The sequence below is a fragment of the Scyliorhinus canicula genome, chromosome 7 (genome assembly GCF_902713615.1).
Source record: "Scyliorhinus canicula chromosome 7, sScyCan1.1, whole genome shotgun sequence".
NCBI classification, from domain to species: Eukaryota; Metazoa; Chordata; class Chondrichthyes; order Carcharhiniformes; family Scyliorhinidae; genus Scyliorhinus; species Scyliorhinus canicula.
In genome coordinates, this window is record NC_052152.1 from 34,061,173 (window position 1) to 34,086,271 (window position 25,099).

A 25,099-nucleotide genomic window follows, 5' to 3' on the forward strand; every position below is an offset into this window, starting at 1 on the left:
CTCAAAATGGACCAACAGATTTCTTTATTGCAGCAGCGCTTTCACATCTTTGAAAGCCATCTTCTGTGCAGACTCCCACTTCCGTTTAGTTTCTTTGTGCAGAAGTAGGCACATTGGAGTCTGGTCCAAAAACTTTCCATAATAGTTTATCAAACCTACAAATGACCTGAGCTTGGTCACATTCCTGGGCTCTGGAGTTTCCTTAATCCCTCTAACTTTCCCTTCCACAGGAGATAAACCCTGTGCAGTGATTCTGTGGCCCAGATATTCCATACTCGGTGCCTGAAAAATGCACTTGCTCCGCTTCAGATACAGTCCCACCTCTGAAGATCTTTGTAAAAGTCAATCCAGGTTGCTGAGGGGCCCTCCTCAGTTGTACCCGTTATGGGAAAAGTGATGTGATGCATGAAAACACTTACCTCTGCACGACAGATACCTGCAATGATTCGCTGTATCTAAAAGCACCAAAAACACATCCACATTCCTGTACAATATATAACAGTTACATTTGAAGGTGTCAAAATATTTTACACTTACCTTCCAAGATGTTCCTGACTCCTCAGTAGGATTCCCCCAATGGTCACAATTTCTCCAAAGAGGTGCTTATCTAAGAGTTTCCAAAACCAACACCAGCACAGTGGTTAGCATTGTTACTTCACAGCGCCAGGGTCCCAGGTTGAATTCCCAGCTTGGGTCACTGTGCAAAGTCTGTACGTTCTCGCCCTGTCTGCATGGGTTTCCTCCGGGTGCTCCGGTTTCCTCCCACGAGTCCCGAAAGACGTGCAGTTTGGTAATTTGGACATTCTGAAATCTCCCTCTGTGTACCCGAACAAGCGCCGGAATGTGGCGACACGGGGCTTTTCACAGTAACCTCGCTGCAGTGTTAATGTAAGCCTACTTGTGACAATAAAGATTATTATTATAAAAACGGTTTGTGAGAGGAGGTTCCCTGCGGTCCTCACAATGGGGCCCCCACCTCAGAAGAGGTGCTTGTGTGTTTTGCACCCAAGACGTTCCCGACCTGCGCAGCGCCGGCCCTAGGGTTGCTGGCGCCCCGGGCAAGCTGAACTTCGGCGCCCTTCGGGGGGGGTCGGGGGGGGGGGCGGGTCGGGTCGGGTCGGGGGGGTCGGGTCGGGTCGGGGCGGGGTCGGGTCGGGGGGGCCGGAGTGACCTGGTATATGATCGGGACTCATCGATCGGCGGGCCGGTCTCTCTGTCGGCAGGTCTCTGACGCCGGTCACGCACTCGTTGATGGCGCCCCCTAGCACATGGCGCCCCGGGCGACTGCCCGAGTTGCCGGTACCTTGAGCCGGCCCTGGACCTGCGAAAGGTGGGGTCGGGAAGGCAGCAAAAACAAAAACGTTCAGCATGTAACGATCCAGTTTGGACCTCCAGTGGGAGACGGAAGTACTGCCTAACATTTTTAAATCTCCACAGGGCCACTTTCTATTTCCTTATCGCCGCAGAAACAATTAAGTTGGAAAATCAAGAACGAGTTATCAGTGATCAACAATCTGTCCCCAATTAACATGTAACACGGCAACAGTAAATCTGGTGGCACTTGCCTGGAGACGATTTAGAAAATGATTACCAGGCATAAACCAAATAAATGTCACTGGAAAAAAAACAAACACTGATTCCAACTGTCTAAAATTCTGCAGTGCAGTGTTTCACGGGAACTGAACAATTGCCGCATGGAAGAAATCTGTTTCAAAGTTGACTGAGAAAATAATAGCTTATGACTGTTTATGTTTGAGATTTAGATTTTAACAAGTGAAGTATTTTGTTCTGAAAATTAGCTTGGTTCTTGCAATTCCATTTCATAATATAGTTATGTTACTGCTGTCTGGACCTCTTCTGGAGCTCCCCAGCATCACAGATGTCAATCTTCAGCCAATTTGAATCGCTGCATGGGATATCAAGAAACGGCTGAAGGTACTGATACTGCAAAGGCTATGGGACCTGACAGCATTCCAACAATAGTACTGAAGACTTGTGCTCCAGAAATTGATACCCCCGTAGGCAACCTGTTCAAGTATACCTACACCACTGACATCTACCCAGCAATGTGGAAAGTTGCCTAGATTATGAAGCAGGATAAATCCAACCCAACCATTACCACCCTTTCAGTCTACTCTTTATCATCAATAAAGTAATGGAAGTGGTAATCAACTGTGCGTTCAAGCGGCACTTGCTTAGAAAATTAAATGAAATTAAATGAAAGCGGCTGGTTTAGCACACTGGACTAAATCTCTGGCTTTTAAAGCAGACCAAGGCAGGCCAGCAGCACGGTTCAATTCCCGTACCAGCCTCCCCGAACAGGCGCCGGAATGTGGCGACTAGGGGCTTTTCAGAGTAACTTCATTGAAGCCTACTCGTGACAATAAGCAATTTTCATTTTTCATTTTTCAATCATCTGTGTGTTCAAGCAGCACTTGCTTAGCAATAACCTGCTCACTGACGCTCAGTTTGGGTTCTGCCCGGGCCACTCAGCACCACTATTTCAGCCTTGGTTCAAGCAAGGACAAGAGCTGAACTCCAGAGGTCAGGTGAGAATGACTGCCCCTGACATCAAGGCAGCATTTGACAGAGTATGGCATCAAGGAGCCCTAGCAAAACTGGAGTCAATGGGAATTAAAGGGAAAACTCTCCACTGGTTGGACTCATACCTGGCACAAAGGAAAATAGTTGTGGTTGCTGGAAGTTAATCACCTCAATTACGAGACATCACTGTAGGAGTTCCTCATTAGAGCCATTCGGCCCATCGAGTCTGCACCAACCCTCCTAAAGAGCACCCTAGGCCCACGCCCCCACTCCATCCCCATAACCCAGTAACCTCACCTAATCCTTTGGACTTTAAGGGCCAATACACCTAACTTGCACATCTTTGGACTGTGGGAGGAAACCGTAGCACCCGGAGGAAACCCATGCAGACATGGGGAGAGAGTGCAAACTCCACACAGTGACGCAAAATCAGAATCAAACCCGGGTACCTGGCGCTGTGAGGCAGCATTGATAAACACTGTACCGCCCATCTATCAAGCCAGATCCCAATGAGTATCAGACTTGTCCAGTGCTCTCATAGCTGGGATCATAGTAGTTACCCAGATCTCATTAACTATCCGTCTAACGTTTCCTGGATAATAATCCTGGTACGTACCCCAGATTGTCTGAAGTTTCTGACTCTCAGAATCTGAGACATTTGCGGAAGCTCCGGGGAGCAGGGGAATTACTTATCAGAAGTTTAAACTTCCTGGGACATTCCCACAATCCAGAGACCAGAAGATTTGACCCAATGCAGTTCAGCAGTGGAGTAAAACAGGATGGTAAAGAGCCACCTTGATAACCTTAATAGATAATGTAATACATGTACAAGTATAATGTAGCTGAATTTGTTTTCTCATATTACAATTGATGCATGCTAAATTACAATCACCCCATAAAATATCACCTCCAAACCATGTCCAGTTTACTGTTGGCGGACCCAGTTCCTTTGACATATCTCTGTAATGATTTCTCACTGAAACTTGGATGAGGTATCTGGTGTACGATTGCAGCCCTCTCAGCTCTATTATGTTTGTCTGCACTTCCTGTTCAAAAGTGTAAAAAAACAAATAAGTCATTTTTAATGTGTTGTTCCCAGATCACAATCAGACTTTTCCGATTAACCTAGTATCAGCTTTTTCTCTACCTTCCCAGCACTTTCTTTTGTACTGGTTCTGTATGTTCAATTGCATTGCCACCAAGGTGAAAACATTAAGAGTAGGAAAACAACGTGAGCAATCTTTTGAGAGCGTCACATTCAAATAGTGCCTAAAAATTTAAGCTTCAAGTGTGTTTTACAAGATGTTTCTAATTTTTAAGTATTATTTCTGCTCCATTGAAACCAAAATGGTAAGTAAGAAACTGCTCCTGGTCCTATCCCTATACATAGGATTAAAATTGAATATATGGCACTGAGACAGACCATTAGACACAACCAAACCATGCCAATGTTTGTGCTCCTTTTGAGTATCCTTTCTCATCTTTTCTCATCTAAATTCACCATCACAACCTCAAATCAGTTTCCCCTCATATGTTTGTCTATCTCCCTCTGAAGTGTATTGATATGGCTTGCTTCAACCACACCACACTGAGGTAGTGAGCTCCACATTCTCACAATCCATTCGGTAAAGCCTCTTCTCATTTCTCTGTTTGATTTCTTGGTGACTATCTTAACCGATGGTCTCTCGTTATGCCCTTCTTCACAAGAGGAAACATTCTCTCTGTATCCACTCTTTCAAAGCCTTTCCCAATTTAAATACCTCTATTTGATTACACTTGAGACTTCTTTTTATCCCTAAAGGAGAGATAAATGCAGCCTATCGATGTTTTCCTAATATGTAGTGCTTGTAAATCTTCCCTACACTCTCTCCAGTGCCCCGCTGTCCTTTTCACAATTTGATACACAGAATTGTATGCAGTCACCCAAGTGTGGTCTAACAGCTTTAGCAAACCCTTCCTACTTTTTAATTCTACCCCTTTCCAAGTAAAGCCTAATGCATGGTTTGCTTTTTTATGGCCTTGTTGTCATCTGGAGCAAATTTTCGTGACTGGTGTATTTATATTCCAGGATCCCTGTGTTTCTCTAGTTCATCTCAGCTTGTACCTTTCAAATAATAAGTGAGCTCCCTATTCTTCCTACTAAAGGTTTTGTGTTTATATTGGCCAATCATTTTACCATTTTGCAAGTTTATTAATGTCTTCCTGTAATTTGTTGCAGTCCTCCTCTTTGTTGACCAATCCCCCCCCCCCCCCCCCCTCCCCCAACCCCAATTTGGTGTAATCTGCAAATTTAGCAATTGTACTTGTGATTCCAGCACAAAATTAGACACCGTGGGCTGGATTCTCCTTTTGGGAGACAAAGTCCCCACACCGGCGTGAAAACGGTGCTGTTTTATGCCAGGAAAACTGGCGTAAACCGGCCACCGATTCACTGTTTTGCAGGGGGCTAGCAGGGAGGCAGTGTCGAGCTCCCAGTTCGAGCTGCCGATATGGCCCGGAGCATTGCCGGGTTTGTGGCTGCTCATGCACATGGTAGCGGCCTGCAGCGGCCGCGCCATGCGTCAAGGCGGACTCAGCCTGCGGACCAGGATCGCAAAAATAGTAGCCCCCTTCGGCCACTCGCACGCCCCGGAACGTCTGCCCACAGTGCCACCAGCCGAATGAAGCCCCACCTGCCCACGGATCGGCCCTCCCCCAACTGTGGCTGCTAAGTTCCCGATGGGTGAGACTATGACAGTCCCACGCCGTCGAGAAACCTGCCGGTCGGGGACGGAGCATCGCGGGGCGGACCTCAGACAATGGCCTGAGGGCATAAATACATGGCGTGGCACTCCTAGAGTATGACGCTTTTCAGGGGCCGGAGCATCGCGAAAGCAGCACCGCCCCCGATGTTGGCGTCATCAGGGATTCTCCGCCCCCTCGCCAAATGCGATTTCGGCGTCAGGGAGCAGATAATCCAGTCCCGGGTTTTTGACATTACATAACTCAAAGAACAAAGAACAACACAGCACAGGAACAGGCCCTTCGGCCCTCCAAGCCTGTACTGGTCATGATACCAACCTTTGCCAAAACCCTAAAGAACAAAGAACAATACAAAAGCGAGAATCATACCCCTAGACCTACGAAGCCCCCTAAGTCATATTAGAACTTAACCAATACTGGCCCATTGATCACACATCTTCTGATCGTTTCAGTTGTACAACTTTTCTTTTGATAAATTTAACCTGATACGCTCAGTAGCTGTTGAAATAAGCTGCTGAGGCCATGCATTCGCAGGTTTAACTACAAACCTATGTCGGAAGCTGGCATACCACACTGTGTTCGGCTCTTTTGGTTTAGAGAAAATACAAAAAAAAAGAGGAGGTCCTGCTCTCGGAAGCTGACCGGTGACCTGGAGACATGCGCCAGTATAAATAAATGTTGGGTTAAGGTCGTCTCAACTGCAGAGTCACCATGGAGAAATAATTTGTAGATAATCACTGTCAAGGTTCACTGAAATTTGTGAGGACTACAGGACACCTGAGAGAGGTGTAGTGGAAACTGACAAGAAACCCCCTTAAAATTATTGGAAAAACTATGTGCAGGATTATAAAGATACGTAAAAATGTATAGATTTCACAGAAAGCTGTGAGGTGGAGATGCGTTGACTGTGATCATAACAGTAAAAGGAAAGCCAGACAAGGTATGACAATCGCTTCAACAACAGTACCGCTATAATCTGTTTTGTTTTAAAAGAACTTTGATTTGTGATACATCCGAGATTAATTTTGTTTCATAGCATAATATATGGGCTTAGTATTGCCAGGTGATATAACGTTTGGAATAGTCACCATCCGAATGATTTGGAAGAAAATCAATCCATATAAAAAGAATTATGACCAACTTTTGAAATGCTCTGATTTGTTTTTTGTTTCTCTTTCACCCTGCTTTTTAAGTGTGTACTCGTGAGTACAGTTCAGCCAAGTTGCTACACCAAATATATGACTGAATGGAATGAACATACACTAGTCGCAGATAAAGCACACTGGGTTTATGGTGGTGTCAATTGATGTTTCACTTAGTTTCTTTGCATAGTCAGGAGTCCGCAACGTTCCAAACTTAATGTCAGCAAGACTCATTCTTCCAGCAATATGGTAATAACAAAATGGTGTTTCATTATCACTATTTTAGAAATAGTTACATTTTTAAATGGGACCCTGATGGAGAGGGTCCTCTTAAAAAATAATCGAAATAAACGGGTTTACTTTTTCTGTGAAAGGTTAGAAGTTCACCAGTGACTTGATCGGTACATGCATTTCCATATACTCATTACCTCACCACTGTTCTTTTGGACCGTGATTCCCTTGACATTCAACATGGATGGGATTAAATGGAAGCAAATGTGTTGAAAACACGTTTAAAAAGTCAACAAAATGGGATTAGCTCCCCTAAACAACCTACCGTTTTATAACACTGAATTCCATGATTGCAGTTGACAAGGACATAATTATCCTGAAACTCTGCATAATGCACAATGTAAGTGGGAGTGGGTTTGCTAATTTCAGAGCAGGCAGACGGGAACTCCACAGGTGGAATGTAAATAACCAGACTGGTATCTGATTTATTCACTACTTCTGGTGCACTTGTATAGGCCTCTGGCATTAGACAACGTGTATCTAAGAAGAAAAGTAGATGTTTAGATTGTCACTTTTAAAACAGCTATTCCATTTTTCAGAGTTCTGCTTCCAGGAGTAACCTTGGCTGCAATTCTCCATCCCCCACGCCGGGTGGGAGAATCGGCGGGGGGGGGGGGGGGGGGGGGGGGGGGGAAGTCCCACCACGCCGCCCCGGCACCCGATTCTCCCCCCCCCCCCCCCCCCCCCCCCCAAAACGGCGCGCCGAGTTTTACGAAAGGCCGCTCGGAGAATTGCCGCTCGCCGTTTGCAACGGGCGAGCGGCGATTCTCCAGCCCAGATGGCCTGAGTGGCCTGCCCGATACGACGGGTTCATGCTGGCGCCAACCACACCTGGTCGCTGCCAGCGTGAACAGCGCGCGAACGCTTCGTGTGGGTCTGGGGGGGGGGGGGGGGGGGGAGGATCGAGCACCGGGGTGGGCGCTCAGAAGGGGTCTGGCCCGCGATCGCCGCCAACCAATCGGCGGGCCAGACTATTTACCTCCGCCGCCCCGCAAGATCAATCCTCCATGTCTTGCGGGGCGCCCGTGGGGAGGACGGCAACCGCGCATGCACGGGTTGGCGCCGGCCAACCTGCACATGCGCGGGTGACGTCATTTACGCGGCGCCGGCTGCGTAATTTACGTGCCGCCGCTTTCACACGGCGCCAAGGCCTGGCGCGTGTAAATGACACGGCGCTGCTCCTAGCCCCCCGTGGGTGGGAGAATAGGAGGCGAGGAGCGGCCTCCGACGCCGGAGTGAAACACTCCGATTTTCACTCCGACATCGGCACGTCTCCCGTTGGGAGAGTCCCGCCTCTTGTCTTCAGAGGCAGAGCTATAATATAAATGGCTTTGCTTTGGAGACAGGAAATACTGCTCACAAATGTGGTTTTATTTTCCCTCTCAGAGGAAAGTGCCATTGCCAACATTTTGTGATTTATCTGTAGGTCCTTGAACAAAAAGTCAGCATAGTTGCATGGGTCAGCAAATTTATTCCTTTAGGACCCTTCCCTAGCATCAAGATGTGTCTGCAGCCAGAATGGTAATGTTGTAAATGTGACAACACATTGACTGTAACACCCAGTCCCCAAATAAGCAAGATGCATTCCAAAGATAAGTCGTGGGATATTGAAAGGGAAGCAATTCCACAAAATAAATTACTAAGTATAAGGGTACTTCATTATTCAGGGCTGTTTAAACTTTCTTGCAGCTGAATTCATTTGGTAGCCCCATTATAGTGCTTGTATCAAAGGCTTAAAAGAGAGGTCTCATTTTTCGGCCACCTTGGAGGGATTTTCCCACTATTGCTGGGAAACCTGTGGCAGGGATTCACTGTCGGCGGGACTAGCCGATCCCACTAGTGAGAATGGCTGGAAAATCACCCCCGATAAGAAATTAAGACATTCCTTATAATCAATCCCCTGCCAGATAAACATGTTGAGCGAGTTTTATAATTACAGTCAACGTATCCTGTATATTCAAAATATAACTTACGGGTTAACTGCAGGGCCGGTTTTAAGCCTATTTGACCAATTTCATCAAATTGGGCCCCGTACCTTAAGGGGGCCCCGCGCCAGCGGCGACAGAGTTACCGTTTGAAGCCTTTTCTGTATTCTAAGAGGAACTATAGGGTAGTTTATACTTTTGGGGAACCCACCGCATTACCGTCGACAGATCCTTCAGCCCTGCGCCGCCAAATCCTTCCGCCCGGGTAAGTAAGTTTCAAAATTTTAGTATATCAAGCATTTAATGTTTTTTTTTGGTTAAAGACGAGCATACTACACGAAATATAAACATACATAAATTTTTACTTTTGTAGAGTAGGGCCCCCACCATCACTTTTCTAATTGGGCCCGCAATTCCTAGCACCGGCCCTGGTTAGCTGTTCCCATTGCTGATCCTTTACCTGGATATGGCTGTGACAGTTCACTGAATGCCATCACTGCAACGAGAGATGAATCTTGATATTCAGATATAACATTCCCTGAGGATTTATCGGCCATATAAACCGTAGATTGATCTCCATCTCGTGTTATCCAATAAATTGCATTTGAATCCACTGTCAGTGAAGTTGCACCAAAATCTGTGAAGAATGCTCAGACAGTCAGAGTGACAGAATACAGAGGGCAGCCATTTGGCCAATAATTTCTATGCTAACTCTTTGAAAAAGAGTTATCCAATTAGTCTATTCCCTTGTTCTTTTCCCATAGCTCTCCAAATGTTTTATTTTCGATGTATATACCCTTCCCAATGTTACAAATACATTTGTTTGCACCTCTCTTTCAGGCATTGTATTTGGGGCGATAACATCCCCAGCTGTAATTCTACCCAGAGTACCAAACGTTCCCCAAAAGGCTGAAGTTCAAGAAATTTAACCTATTTTGAGTTGGACCATTTAGTGGGCACTTGCCTGAAACAAGCATTAAATTTCTTGAATGAGGTAATGGGTAACAATGGGCGAAATTCTCCGACCCCCAGCAGGGTCGGAGAATCGCCTGGGGCCACCGAAAATCCCGCCCCCGCCGTGGCAGAGATTCTCCGCCACCGGGAAGAGGCGGCGGCGGGAATCTCGCCACTCCGATCGGAGAGGTCCCTGCGGTGATTCTCTGGCCCGGATGGGCCGAAGTCCCGCCACTGGGAGGCCTCTCCTGCTGCCGAGGTTTAAACCACCTCTGGAACGGCGGCATCAGCGGCGTGAGCGGGCCCCGGGGTCCTGGGGGGGGGGCGATCGAACCCCGGGGGTTGCCCCCACAGTGGCCTGGCCCGCGATCGGGGCCCCCCGCTCAGACTCCGGGCCAGTGCCCTGGGTGCACTATTTTCTTCCACGTCCGCCACGGCCTCCGCCATGGCGGAAGCAGAAGAGAACCCCACATCGCGCATGCGCCGACCGGCGAAAGCCTTTCGGCCAGCCCCGCTGTCCGGGGCGCCGGTTTTTTGCGCCAGTCTTCTGGTGCAAACCGCTCAGGCGCGGGGCTGGCCCCCAAAGGTGGGGAGAATTCCCCACCTTTGGGGAGGCCCGACCCCTGAGTGGTTGGCGCTACTCCCCTACGCCGGCACCCTCCGTCACGCCGGGTAGGGGAGAATGCCGCCCAATAATGCCAATTTCAGGATCTAATACCAAATTGGATAAAAACTGAACAGTACCAACTGCCAAAACAAATCTTCACCCATCTCAAGGAAGCCTCCCGAACAAGAGGAAGACAAAGGATGTGATCAAACGACCATGCAGCGCACGAATACAACTCGCCGCAGTGCAACGTCGCTGATAAAAGCCGGGAGACCTCGCTCCCGGGATGTACCCAGTTCGTATACCTTCACGAGATCTAATGCGATTCCGCGAGACGTTGCGATGTAAATCCCGCCATTGTGGGTGGGATCACTTTTTAATAAATCTGCGTATTAAAGCGAGACAGAAAGTCTCAATTTAATGTGCAGATTCCCAAGGTACCTGAGGCTTTGGGATTCATCCCCTTCGCCTTGGAGACCTCGGGCAAGCGCTGTTTGGTACTGGTCTCCCCAAACAGGGATGAGATGGACCGGCACTCTCAAGGGATTGGAGGCCACTAGCTGCATGCCCTTTGGGAAGGGTGGTGCCCTGGCACTGCTGGTGCCACCTGGGCACATTTGCACCCTGGTACTGCCACCTGGGTGCTAGGTTGGCACTGCCAAGGTGCCAAGCTGGCATTTTTATACATGTACAATCGGGCCAGGGATGCCCTGTGGGGGTGGGGACCATCCCATAGTATGTTTGGGCTGGGGGGGGTCGGGGGTCGCTTCCGGGGGCCTCGTAGATCAGGACTCCATTTAAAAATGGCATCCCGATCTCTCGCTACACTGGGGAGTTCCGGCGAGCAGAGATCCTGAGTGTGCAAAACGCGGCTATCTGCAGCAGCCTCGGCTGCACATTCCCCGTGAAGACCCGTTATACAAAGTGAGTCACATTGTATGAGCCATGTGTTTCTCGGCGTTGCGAACATCAGGAAACACGCGGCTAAACACACCAGCTATGGGACTTTGTTCCCTATTAGTTGTGGGGTGCCGAAAGGAAGCGCTTCAAAAGACACTCTGAAGGCTTACCTCAAGAAATGCAATATAGACATCAATGCCTGGGAGCCCTTGCTCAGAAGAGACCTAACTTGGAGGAACCTACTGATTGGAGGGACACAATTCTTCGAGATCAGCTGACGGCAGGAGGAGGTCCAGAAGAAAAGCCTGAGAAAACAATACAGTGATCTCGAGTCCAAGAAACAATCCAACCTCCCAGGAACACCTACTAGGTGTGCAGTCTAAAATGCGGCTCTAGGATCAGGCTCATCAGGCACTCGAGGACCTACAGAACCCATGAAGAGTGACACAGAGTTTCTTAGGTGGACAAGCATACTCGTTAGCGAGTGATCGCCGAAGGAGACTGAAGAGTTTTTCCTGGGACGATGGTGATCCAACCAATGGCCTTTATAGAGACTGTTAGAAGCCAAAAGAGATAAATTTCCACTTTGCCTGATGTGGAACCAAGAGAAGCAGGGCCGCTGTTGCCTCACACTTGTCCTTTCCGCTTCGCCTCACCTATCCCCTACCTGGATTTACCTTTGGACCAATTTTTGCATCCGAGCTCACCTATTTTTTTTGATGTGCTGGACCAACAAGCTGCATCAGTGCACCCAATCGGCATTTGCAGCCTGACAAAATTCCAGAGCTGACACCCGAGGCCCAATTTGAGAGGAGCCTTGGGACTCCCATCCTCAGGTACATATTTACAATCGGCCGCCAATTTCGTGCCATATCAGTTTTAAAAAAAATCCAATTTCTCCCCCAGTGTATAAACAGGTTCGTTCATATTTTTAACATTTCCAACATTTTATACCCTCACTTCAGCAACAACATACCGAATGAGTGACAACCTGTCCTGTTTTGCAGCAGGGCCTTTTCGCGATGCAAGAACAATTGTGCCATGATATATACCTGGAGCTCCGGTGGAGTTAATTTTCTTCCAGCATTTGCAGCCATTTAGATCCGAGGCCCAGATTTCATGATCGTGGGTGGTGAAAAACAGCCTCTCAGGCTCAGAATCTGTAGTATCAACCACTAAATTTCCACCTAACTGAAGCTTGGCTGCTGTGCAGTTGCAGTCAGTTGCTTCAGGAGAAGAGTGATCGACTTCCAAATGCAGCGCAATGAGAGTTCTAGGCAACCTCTCAGTTAAACTGTAGGACACTAAACCTATATCTCCAGGCATTGACTGAGTCCAAAACAGGAGGCTGGTGAGGTGGGGGTAGAAAAAGAGGAGAAACAATCATAATTTTTCAGTCTAAAAGGAGTATTCCATTTAATCTACAAATGTACACTCTTTATATCCCATTTAAATACCTTTTCTTTGGATAGATTCCTATTGAGTATATATTTTGGCTGCTGCTCAGCAATTTTTCCAGCTGTGTTCCTGGCAATTCGAGATCCAGTACATAAATTGAACTGTTTGCATCTTCCTGTTTATCCAACAGCACATAAAGTTGTTGCCCGATCCAGTCAACGGTCATTCCTTTAGGAGCACTGCACAAAATACTCTCAATAAGCTGCCAATAGAATTCAAGAAATAAGTACATATATTTTTGAATTAGTTGGTTTTGCAGCTTGAAATGCATGTCAGTCAAATTCCAATAGGAGCACACTGAACAAGAAAACCGTACCCGAATTTTGTGTTTACCATCCAAAGCTGTACTCATAATCAGGTTTTCTGTCAAATAATATATCCTTTGTATCTGTAGTATGTAACCCACATGGGTAACAGCAGAGACCAATATTTTCTGTATGGTTTTCTGAGTGTCCACATCCAAAAGGGTGACCATTCTGTCCTTTACAGTCAATAGATATGGTACAGCACCTGTAACTGTTTATAGGATTGTGTGTTATTGTTTATTTTCAGGCCATTTATAAATTCTGATAATATCTGGAAAAAGTGTTTCCAGTGATTAAAACGCATCGGCGAGTAGGCAAATTATTTTTCCAATTCCTCCCCCCGCCCACAAAATATGATAGCAACCTCATATCTCCCAAATATCTCCTTTAATACTTAGACAAAAAATCAACTTTGTCTGAAGATTCTGAATTAACTACATACATTGATAATATGATTCAGTTTTATTTCTCAATATATGCAGCAAATACGCTGCCAGTCAAACTACTTTGATGTGAACCTTGAAAGCGAAGGATCTGACAGTAATGAATGGGAAAACATTTGGACTCTCAACAAAATACTTAGCATGCACTTAATTTTAGCAGGTCCATTTTAAACTTAAATAAGTCAAGAATCCAATTCATTAATCAAGTTGTTTATCTCTCAAGTTTTCAGCAATTTCCATTATTTCAATTTAATTTGAATTTAAGAGCTCCATTGCTTGATTTAGACCCAAAGGATTAATACCAAAGAGCTTCAACCAATTAAGCTAATTACAGTGTTTTGCACTCCCATGTGTTCACTGACCTGTTGCATTTCCCATTCGAACATGCGTCCTGCTACCTGATCCAGCATTTGTAAAACCTTCCACCTGGAAAAGTAGCATGTTACAAAAGGCACATTTTTTAAAAAGTTATTTAGAGGAAAGGGTGGAAATACAAAGCAGCTATTTTTTAAAACTCAAACCAATCATTCTGCTATTTTAAGGCTATTTTTGATCAGAGTAAGGCATTTCATTGAAAAAAATACTAATTCAGGAGAATTTGATCCCGGTGACAATGAGACTGCTGAAACCCTTCCTACTTCAAGCACCCCATTGAGAACATTAGGGATTTCCGGGTATAGAAAGCCAGTTGCAGAATAATACTTCCTCGACTCTAACTTCAGCAGGGAGTTCCCAATGCAATATATTATAGAGCGCGATTTAATGCCTTGTCACACCCAACCTGGTGGTATGGTGAGGCTGTTGAATATTGCAAGAGGAGGATTCTTGATGCTGGAAACACCTCGTGGGATTTAATGAGATCTTGTGAGATGTCGCAATCTGGATTACGCCCTTACTGGCCGAGATCCGAATGAACATATTTAAGTGAATTATTAGGCTCATTTAAATATGTCTACGCCATATTCTCCTGGGTGACAGGAACTAACGGCCGCATCTGGGAGACCTCGCCATTGAGCACTGGTTTCCACAAACGTAGACCAGGCGTAAGGGCACCTGGGGGGTCTCCCAGGCCATTAGAGACACGCAGGTGGTCGGGCTCTGGGCAGGGTGGGACCCTGACACTCTCGCTAGGCACCCAGGCACCTTGGCACTGCCAGACTGGCAAAGGTATTGCCAAGGTTCCAGGCTGGCAGTGCCAAGTTGCCTGGGTGCCAACTTATGTGTGCCAGGGATCGGGCCTGGGTGGGTGCCTCACCATTAAGAGGTGGAGTGAGGAGGGGGGGGGCTCAAGGATCCCCTAAGAGGTAAGTTGAGTGCAGTGTGGGGCGGGTGATGGGGTGGGCCAGAAGTCACGGTTGGGTGGCTGAGGGGGGTTGAAAGATCGAGGCGGCATTGTAAAATGGCATCCTGATCTGTAAATACTCTTCCTGCACTGATGAGTTGAGCTTGTCAATGCAGGAAATTAGGTAAATGCGGCCTCGGTGAGACGTTCCTTGTCGAGTCCAAAACAACGGCAAAGTCCCATTAAATAGCGGTGTCTTTCTTGGCGTTGTAGGCGACGACGAACACCCTGCTAAACGCACCCAAAAAGAACTCGGTTTCTGTCCCGTTAAATCACGCCCATAGTTTTTTCCTATTTCCCATGCATACCGTTCTGTGCCAAATTATGGCAATCTTGTACTGCAATACCACTGGGAACTAAACAAAGAGTGTCCAAACTAACCTTACACAGGCCTGCAGGTGAATTTGAAACAGGGGAGCTGAGTTCTGATGCACTCACAGACGTGTTACAGATGCCTGGTCAGCCCTTAACCAAGGTTAAGATACTGAATCGGACGCGTAACATTTTTAAGTTTTAAGACTGTGCAGAAAAGATAGATTTGTTCCAGAAGGGATAATATAAGAAATTGGGCTTTGTTATTTTATAAACAAAACTTTATTAAAATGCAAGAAAGAAAACAATACTTAAACTTTCAAAATTCACAGTTCCAACATTAACAGATTATATGCAGTTTCTTAAGTTTAACACACAAATTGCCATTAAACAACACTTGGCATCAACACACACCTCTCATTCCACTTAAACATCCAGGCAAAGGCAGCACTTTCAGTTAGGAAGCAATCTTTCTTCTGTTAGGACATCTCTTTCAGAATCCTTTTTCTCTCTCTTTGGTAATTTCCAATGACCTGTTGTATGGCTGTTCACATCTTTAAGTTAGCAGGTTTTGTGACCTGACTGGCTGCACTCCACAGCTTCCACTTCCAGGTTTCCTGAGGCTTCTTGGTTGCCCATCTGCTTCTCCTTTTTCCCCAACAGGATTTCTCTCTCTCTCTGCCTAAGCTCCACCCAGCCCTTTAAACAAAGCTTCTACCCAAAGTGGCCAAATTTGAAACTATTCTTGTTATTAGGCTTATAGCCCATTCCCGTTTCCACAAAAGGCCGGAGCTATGCCATTCATCTGCAACTACCTTCCATTTATAGACCATTAGGTCATCAGACTCTGTTAATGGGATAATGGCTGGTCATGCAGGCGCATCACCAAAGACAATGGATCTTTGGTGAATCACATTATGCATTCCCTAACGCGTATAAGACTGAATGTGAGCATGTAACGCAGACAGGTATCGGTGTTTCCCTTTCCCAAAATGGAGAGACCCGGCCACCAGCTGCACCAGAAGCAAGTAAGTCCAAGGTCAACGCTCGCTATCAGATGGACGACCTTAGCTGTTCTCCTGTACCACTTTGAACTCAACAGCTTCAGATCCGAACAACGGTCATTGTTCCTCTGACTGACTGGGCACCCAAAGTTAAGTATAGGCGTTAGCGTTAAAGATAGTTTAGTTTGTAGTATTTTGTGCATGAGTAGATATTACTGTGTGTGTAAATAAATAGTATTGACTTTGAACTAACTAACTGGTGCATTGGCTCTTTGATCAGTATTCGGGTTTGAACCTTGTGGCGGTATCGAAAGATACCTGGCGACTCTACAGCAAACGTAATTAGGATTAAGGAAGACGACCATATTGATTGCCATATTTATAACTAAATAAGTATAGCAACATTTACTGGCGACATCTGACGGGACTCGACTTAGAAGTGGCCTAGTCACTTCGAGAGAACCCAAATTTGAATTAGAATCCAATTGGAAACAGAAAAACCACAACCAATACTGATCAAACTATCAAAATTCGGAAGTGTGTTATTTGCATGCGTACTAACAAGGATATAAGGTAAACCTGAGAGATTTTGTTGCGTAAAACTGTCGGGAGTTTTGTCGGCCGGAAATTAGCATAAGCCGTACCCGTGTTTACATCGCCACTTTATCACCCCCTGTTCCCAATTCAGTAGACCCCAGAGATAATGAGAGAAATGGCAATGAAGGCAATGGAACGCCTTATGAACCCCCAGGAATTCGAGGTCGCAGCGACCAGTAAAGTAGGACAGTGTCCCCTATGGGAAGAGGAAATCAGAAAATACCTCAAAGGGAAAGGTGGCCCCTTTGGAGCGAACGCTGAGCGATTGATAAAACAGGTCCCGGACGTATAGGGCATACTTGGTGGGAGAACTGAAAGAGATTCAAAAGAAGAGCTTAGGGAAAGCTCACAAGCCGATGGCAATCGCGTCCTGATTGGCACAATTGCGAGGCATAGAGGAGGTCGTGAGGATGCTCCGTAGAGAGATTGAAGAGAGAAACAAGAGTAGTGAAGGAGATGTGAGTGACTATGAGAGAGAGAACAGGGAACTGAGAGAGCAGTTAGCGGCGAGGGACAAGGAGGTGGCTGATGCCAAGCGGGCAATCTTGTCTCGCCCATTTGAGCAGCTTTCAGTCCCAATACGAAAAAGCCTACCAAGACACGCAACACGCGGTCTTGGTAAGACAGGAAACAGAACAAGTTGAGCAGTTACAAAAACAGTGTAATGATTTAAAAGCAGCCCTGCGAGCACTCCACGCTTCCACGACGGAACAAAGGCAGAGCTCAGTAGATCACGCAAAGTGCCAGAAGCAAATTGCAGAACTGCAATCCCTGCTTTCTGTTCAGAATGGGTTCCAGAGTACGTTTGGACCCCAATTAGACCAAGAAAATGGCCCCGACTGGCAGGAGTTAAATGAGACTGCCCACAGGTATGTACATGGCACATGTACACAGGACAAACTCCAGAAACGAAAAGCACCCCAACCCCCGACTGCACAGGCAGAACACACCCCTATGAACCCTGTAACCACACAGCGCAGGGCCACAACATACGGAGACCAAGATTTCCTATACACCACCCCATTAACCGTCACTCAATTAAGGGCGCATGTGAGAAGATTACACCGTTCCTACCCACATCGGACCCCCACCAGTTCTTTGCAAGAGTAAAACAACAGGCGACCATGTACGGCATGGATGAAAAAGAGCAAGTGAAGCTCACAGTTTTGAGCCTCGACCCTTCAGTCGTGGCAGCCCTTCCCAACCCACAAAATGTAGGAGGAGGCACACTCCAAGAAATGCACATGGCGATCGGCTATAACAAAGGAGACCCCGTAGAACGCCTAAACAAGTGTAGGCAAAAGAAGACAGAGCACCCCACAGCATATGTTGGACGCTTGTGGGTACAATTTACTGTGATGTTCGGAGAGTTAGCCTGCACCCATTTATCCTCAGATAATATGGCCAAATGGACCCGCATCCTAGTCTCTCATGCGACAGAGGCAGGACAGAGAGCTTGCGCAAATTATGACCCCTCAGATGAGGCCGACAATGAGAAATGGGTTTAGAAAAGATTGTTCTGCGCTTGGGAGCAGTCCAGCATATGGTAAAGCAGAGAAAGAGCAGACAGACATGCATCCAGTTAGGACGCACCAGAATCCCACATGGGTAAATGAGGGAAGGAACAGCCCACAGCATACCAAATCCTAGGAGTGTTATAATTGCGGCCAATTAGGACACTTTGCACGAGAGTACAATGCGCCACCGAAGCAGCAGAGAAACCAGCAGATAGGCATCCTAAATAGGAATAGGGCAAAGCCAATTCACAGTGTTAGCACCCATTCTGATACCCCAGATATGAACGGCACCGACTGACGGTGTTTGGACTCCCCAACTTGGGTCTGCGACACCCTTTGGGACAAATCCGGTAGACCGGTAGTGGCAGGCACAGTCCGGGGACACCCCGTGGAATTTCTTTAGGACACAGGAGGGTCCCGTACCACGATAAATTCTGCCACAATGTTTCAGCGAGACACATGGCCCACCACGGACACCAATACTCTCAGCGGTTTTATAGGGCACTTACAGCAGGGACACATCGCAGCCCCTGTAGCCATTCAGATAGGGAACATTAAAACTAAGCACCCCGTAGTTCTGGTCGACCTACCCCAGACAGCCGAACACATCTTAGGTATTGATTTAATGAGCTCCCACAATCTCCCATTCGATCCGGTAAATAAATGTGTGTGGAGAATGGCAAAGGCCGCACGAGCCCCCGCCACACTCACAGTTGGAGACTATGAAAATAGGATTAGCGCAGTAGGAGACTTCTGGTTTGACCCTCGAGCCAATAGTCAGGACAAACAAGTTAGGGAAGTCCTGCAGCGACACAAAGCAGCATTAGCTGGCTTGGTGAATATTACAGGTCCCGACCCCAGACGCCAAAAGCAGTACGGTTTTCCCCAAGAAGCAGAGGGAGAAATCTCAAAAGTTATACAGAGTCTGCTTGATCAAGGCGTACTCCGATCAGTAGCCTCCATGAACAATGCACCAATTTGGCCCGTCAGGAAACCCGATGGACCATGGCGACTGACCATCGATTATCGGGCACTAAACAAAGTAACCCCAGTAGCAGCCCCCACCGTAGCCACGAGTCCCGAGACCATGCTCAAACAGGGACTTCAGTCAACATAATTTTTGGTTTTGGACATTAGCAACGGCTTTTGGTCCATTCCATTGGATAAAGCGTGCCAATACAAATTTGCATTCACATTCCAGGGACACTAATATACGTGGACATGCCTTCCACAAGGCTTCCACAATTCCCCTTCCATTTTCCACCGACAGCTGGCAAATGGTTTAGCAAAATTTTCCCGACCCGATTGTCTGGTCCAATATGTAGATGACTTGCTTCTGCAGACGGACACGAAGAAAGAACTCATTTTGCTTCTCAACAAACTATTAGGACTCCTGCAACAAATTGGCTGTACAGTGAACCCCAAGAAGGCCCAGATTTTACAGGAAAAGGTGATTTACTTAGGAACAATAATCACACATGGCAAACGCGACATCGAGCAGAAAAGAATCGACTCATAGAACATAGAACAGTACAGCACAGAACAGGCCCTTCGGCCCTCGATGTTGTGCCGAGCAATGATCACCCCACCCAAACCCACGTAACCCATATACCCGCAACCCAACAATCCCCCCATTAACCTTACACTACGGGCAATTTAGCATGGCCAATCCACCTAACCCGCACATCTTTGGACTGTGGGAGGAAACCGGAGCACCCGGAGGAAACCCACGCACACACGGGGAGGACGTGCAGACTCCACACAGACAGTGACCCAGCCGGGAATCGAACCTGGGACCCTGGAGCTGTGAAGCATTGATGCTAACCACCATGCTACCGTGAGGCCCACTTAGGATTAGCGCAGTAGGAGACTTCTGGTTTGACCCTCGAGCCATTAGTCAGGACTCGATTGTCAAATCACCCCTGCCCCATAACGTCACAGCCCTCCGGTCATTTTTAGGACTGGTTGGCTACTGTAGAAACCATATCGACAGTTTTGCCACAAAGGCAGCGCCCCTATCTGACCTTCTCAAGAAGCAAGCACCTTGGGAATGGCTTCCACAGCACACGGATGCCGTGGATGCATTAAAAAGAGCCCTCAGCACAGCCCCTGCACTACAGGTTCCAGATCCACTCTCCCCGTACACAATTGAAGTTGCAAGCACCGACCGAACCCTTTCGGCAGTGCTCCTCCAAGAACAACATGATCGTTTAGGCCCCGTGGCATACGCCTCATGTGTATTAGATCCAGTCGAGCAAGGATTTTCTGCCTGCGAAAGGCACCTGCTCGCAGTTTTTTGGGCAGTACAATACTTTGCCTACATTACAGGACTCAACCACATCACCAATCTAACTGAACACACCCCAACACAACTCCTATTTGATGGTAGACTTAAGGATGGCACAGTCAGCAAAATCCGCGCAGCCCGTTGGGCCCTTCTCTTACAGGGACGGGACATAACAGTTAAGAGGGCAAAGACCCACACTTTCCTCGCTGACAATTTACACTATGCAGGCACCCCACATGAGTGTGAAATAATAACCACTAGGCACAATACAGGAACCTTTGTACCAAAGTCAGCTCCCCCGAAACCAGGTACCACACCCCAGAGACCCCACGGACACATGCACACCCCTTAGAATCTATGTGGATGGCTCCTCCACAATTTTAAACGGCAAAAGGATTACCGGTTGCGGTATTTATGTAGAGGGCATGCAGGGACGCACCCTGGAAGAGATTTCATTAAAATTGCCAGGACATTTAGGCTCGCAGGCAGCAGAACTGGCAGCCATAGCGTATATTGTAGAATACCCCGACTCGTTCCCGACCCCAGCCGACATATATTCTGACAGTTTATATGTCTGTGATAGTTTAACAGAATTCCTACCCCTGTTGGAATCGAGAGGATTCATTTCCACAGACGGAAAACCCCTACCCTCAGCCCCATTACTCCAGCATATTCTGAGGACAGCCAAAGATAGAAAATATGGGATTATTAAAGTCCGTAGCCATCATCGTTCGTCTGGTAATGTTAAGGCAGATGCCCTAGCAAAGGCTAGGTCAGATATGGTCACTTTTGGAACCCCCCCCAAGAGTGCCCCAGTACACGCGGTTCAGGTCTCACAGACCAACATTCAGGATTTAGCAAAGGCCCAAAAAGATGAGAAGCTCAGCGAAGTTTTAAAAGGCAACTTCCCAGCCCCCTACGATAAGTACAAAAACGCATTGACAACATATGACGGTGTTATTTTAAAAGACGGAATTTATGTAGTCCCCAGCCAGGACAGGAATCAGATTATTTGCCAATTCCATGACAACCATGGACATCAAGGCATAGAAGCCACCCGAGCGCACCTCAGACCTCTCTGCTGGTGGCCTGATTTAAAGACTAATGTTACACATTTCATTGAGAATTGCTTGATCTGTGCCCAGAACAATCCGGACAGATACGCAAAGAAAGGTCAGCTTAGTCACAACCGGCCCGTTAATGGCCCCTGGACGAATTTGCAAATTGATTATATAGGACCCCTACCCACCCTGCAGGAATGGTTTCAAGTATGTGTTGGTGGTCATCAACACCTTCACAAAATGGGTGGAAGCTTTTCCATCCAGAACAAACACAGCCAAAATGACAGCCAAAAATTCTCACTCGGCACATCTTTACAAGATGGGGACTTCCACGCAGTATAGAGTTCGATTGAGGCTCCCATTTTACAAGACGAGTGATGAAAAATGTCCTTACAATTTCCGGCATAAAACAAAAATTCCATATTGCATACCACCCCCAATCAAGCGGCATAGTAGAAAGAATGAACAGAACTTTAAAAGCCACCCTCAGAAAAATGGTGCAACAACACAATAACACCTGGGGCACAGTTCTCCCATTTGCATTATTTTTCATACGTAACACGGTATCCACGTCCACAGGATACACCCCCCACACCCTCATGACCGGACGCCACATGAAAGGGACAGAATATTTATTAGGACTGGATTTGGCCAGCACCGCAGTCACCGCCCTCACCCATGAGAAAGCAGTTCAACAGATAATAGAAAATGTAAAGGCAGCCCAGCTTGCAGCAGCCGTTAGACTTGGGACACACAAGAAGCAAAGCAAAGTTTGCTTTGATAAGACAATACATGCCACAGAATTTGTAGTAGGGCAGCATGTCATGCTAGCCTTAAATAACCCCAGTTCATTCCTCTCCCCCAAATTTGCCGGACCGTACTCCATTTCTGATAAAGTCAGCCCCTCCGTATATAAAATCACCTATCCCAATGGCAAGCCCGCGTGGTTCCACATAAACCAGCTTAAGGCTTATGGCTCACAGAGCAACCATTCACACCACATCTCGCTCGCAGCAGCAGATGAACACGCCTCGCCCACGAGCGACCTTTTCCTACCCTCCCCAACCTGTCCAGCCCATCCTCAGATACGACTTCAACTCCACCCCCAGAGGCATGACTCCGCCTCTCCCATCCCCCAACCAACAGCGATAGCGATAGCGACAGCCCCAGCACACCACGCTACGATTACACCCCTGCACCAGGCCCCACTCCCAGTGACTCCGAACATGATTCCAGCGACCCCTATGAAATAACCTATATTAAAGCCCCTGATCCAGACCCACCGCCCGCGATTATGGATTGTCCACTAGCACCTCCAACCTCGATACAAAATACTGGCACCGAGACAATTCGTTCAGGCTCCTCCGGAATGATGAGATGGACCCCAATTCGCCCCACGCAGCTTTAGCACAATTGCTCCAGTCAAGAGTATGGCAACCGGGATAAGATGATGACTTAGAGTCTGACTCCCACCAAATGAATCCCTTTGCGACTCTGTTCGCTATAGAGCAATGAGGTGTCCAGATGATGGTAAAAAGGAACCGATGGAGATTTACGGTGTCCTTTCTGGTGGAACCTGCACGATTTTGTTGTGTTAGCTGATTGTTTTAAATGTTTGTTACTGTCAATGTTGAATGTTGTTTGTTCACAAGTTTTCATGGCCCCACGCCACCACTCTTTTAACGCCCACTGGCAGTTAAAGGAACAATTTTGTCCGTAGACAACCATTCATAACTGCTCTTCTGCTTCGAAAATAGAAGATAGCATAAATGCAACCCCCACAACGACCACATTCTTACCGTTCTTGTCTGGTCACTCAGGCAGTGGAGTAACGGCACTGGTCCCCGCCCAGCCTGAGGACCCTCTGGTCAGCTACGCTCGGGTAGAACACATACGGCACTGGTCACCGTCCTACCTGAGATTCCACCCATTCTTACCCGCTGCGGCCCATACATACCCCATTTTGGCACTTTTAGTTCAAAACTCTTCTGTTTGTTTGTGGCGACCCTTAGGTTGCTTCCAAATGCTATTTACATCCTCAAACACTGGGATGGTAGATCGCATGGGCTGCGAGACGGCTCGCACTGTGTCAATTTTTTTCTCGGATGTCTTGTCCCAAAGATTTGGTTTAAAATAAAATGAGAGAGTCACAGATGGTGACCAACGGGTAATTGGCAATAAAAGGAGACAGACAGACATACGAGATCTTAAACAAGATAATAATAGAAATTATGCTTGTGTCCATTGAACCCCGGAACCACAGAAGCCTCAAGAGGAAGAAAGAAGATGAAGACAACCATCATGCTCTACAGTTGGATCTAAGCGGGATCCCTCCAGTTGTGCGCGGACGCTACCCCCTGACCGCTACCATGCAGACTGTGAATGTTTCCCACCCCTGCCATACACTGTACCCCGAGATAGTAACTGATACACCGACCTGGTGTGACAAGTTTATAACTTGATATTCCCTGTCCTACGTTGTGGAATCACTATTAGTACTTGCGATACTCTGCAGTGTCGTTCAGACCCTAAGACTAAGGAAATGGCGGAGGAAAGCCTCCCGCACTCCGGGATACACATTCAGATCCCCTATTTTCGGACTTCAACAAACCCCCCACCCACTTTGAGTGAATTAAAGTGCATCCTTTTTTTGTGTGTTTGATCGTTCTAATAAAAGAAATGTAAAACTCTGTGCTTGACTGCCAAGCCAGAAAGACCTGTGTTGTTGCTATTGTACAGTTTAAAAGAATTTAAAATGTTGTAAATTCTTTTGATTGATTAAGGATAGTTTAGATTAAGGATAGTTAGAGGTTCCAGTTTTTTATTTTGTAATGCATGCCTGAATGTCATAGCGCCCCGTAGAATTTTATAATAATGTATGGACATAAAGTAATTTAGGTAAAAGTTCTAATTCATAGGACGGAGTAGTATAGGGCCTGTCCTTACTTATGGGTGCCCGACTTAGGAGGAGAATGAAGAAGATGCAGTAATTTGATCCTTCACGCTTCGCTTTGAGGATCACAAATAGGGAATGTAGCCTTCTGGGATGGCCACTTCCAGAATACAAAATGGATGATCGCAATGACTGTAGGGAAATATGGACAATGTTAAGAAACCAAGCAGGCACAGAGCCTGTATGCATATTGGAGAAGGCAGCTCCCAGACGGAGCTGAAACTATAGGTCAATTAACATATTGATGGCCCATCTCCGGGAACAAAGGAAAGACACTCAAGCAACCGATCTAGCTCCAGACATCCCGGCGCCAGTTCCCCAAACCAAAAGCGTAAACAAATCAAGGCCAACGGCCACCTAGGACACGCCCAGCCATCAGGGCACCCACCACTTTATTGGTCAAGATCAATACGAGTGATCAAGATACGGCCCAATTAATTGGGGCCAAGTTCAAGGCCTGCCCAAAAGCGCGCGAAGCCCCTTCGGGTGTAAGAAGAAACCCCCGAGAGAGAATCGCTCTCCTGGACTCGGCTCTCAAAGCGGAGAGACCCGTCCACCAGCTGCACCAAAAGCAAATAAGTCCAAGGTCAACGCTCGCTACCAGACGGACGACCTTAGCTGTTGTCCTGTACCACTTCGAACCCAACAGCCTCAGAACCGAACAACGGCCATTGTTCCTCTGACTGAGTGGGCACCCAAAGTTAAGTATAGGCGT

General features: G+C 47.1%; 1 protein-coding gene across 9 annotated transcripts in view; it reads right to left on the reverse strand.

Annotated features, from left to right (window-relative positions):
- ros1 (c-ros oncogene 1, receptor tyrosine kinase) overlaps window positions 1-25,099 on the reverse strand; it is a 335,442-nt gene that overhangs the window by 189,406 nt on the left and 120,937 nt on the right. For all 9 annotated transcript variants that reach the window (XR_005461254.1, XM_038801721.1, XM_038801720.1 and 6 more), the window contains 7 exons: window positions 13,674-13,737; window positions 12,880-13,079; window positions 12,563-12,765; window positions 12,158-12,453; window positions 9,105-9,281; window positions 6,985-7,199; window positions 3,452-3,590 (listed from right to left, as the gene is read on the reverse strand). Coding sequence is in view for 8 of the 9 variants with exons in the window: in XM_038801721.1 (XP_038657649.1) it covers window positions 3,452-3,590; window positions 6,985-7,199; window positions 9,105-9,281; window positions 12,158-12,453; window positions 12,563-12,765; window positions 12,880-13,079; window positions 13,674-13,737 (1,294 nt within the window). In the remaining variant the exon portion in view is untranslated. The remainder of the gene's footprint in view (window positions 1-3,451; window positions 3,591-6,984; window positions 7,200-9,104; window positions 9,282-12,157; window positions 12,454-12,562; window positions 12,766-12,879; window positions 13,080-13,673; window positions 13,738-25,099) is intronic.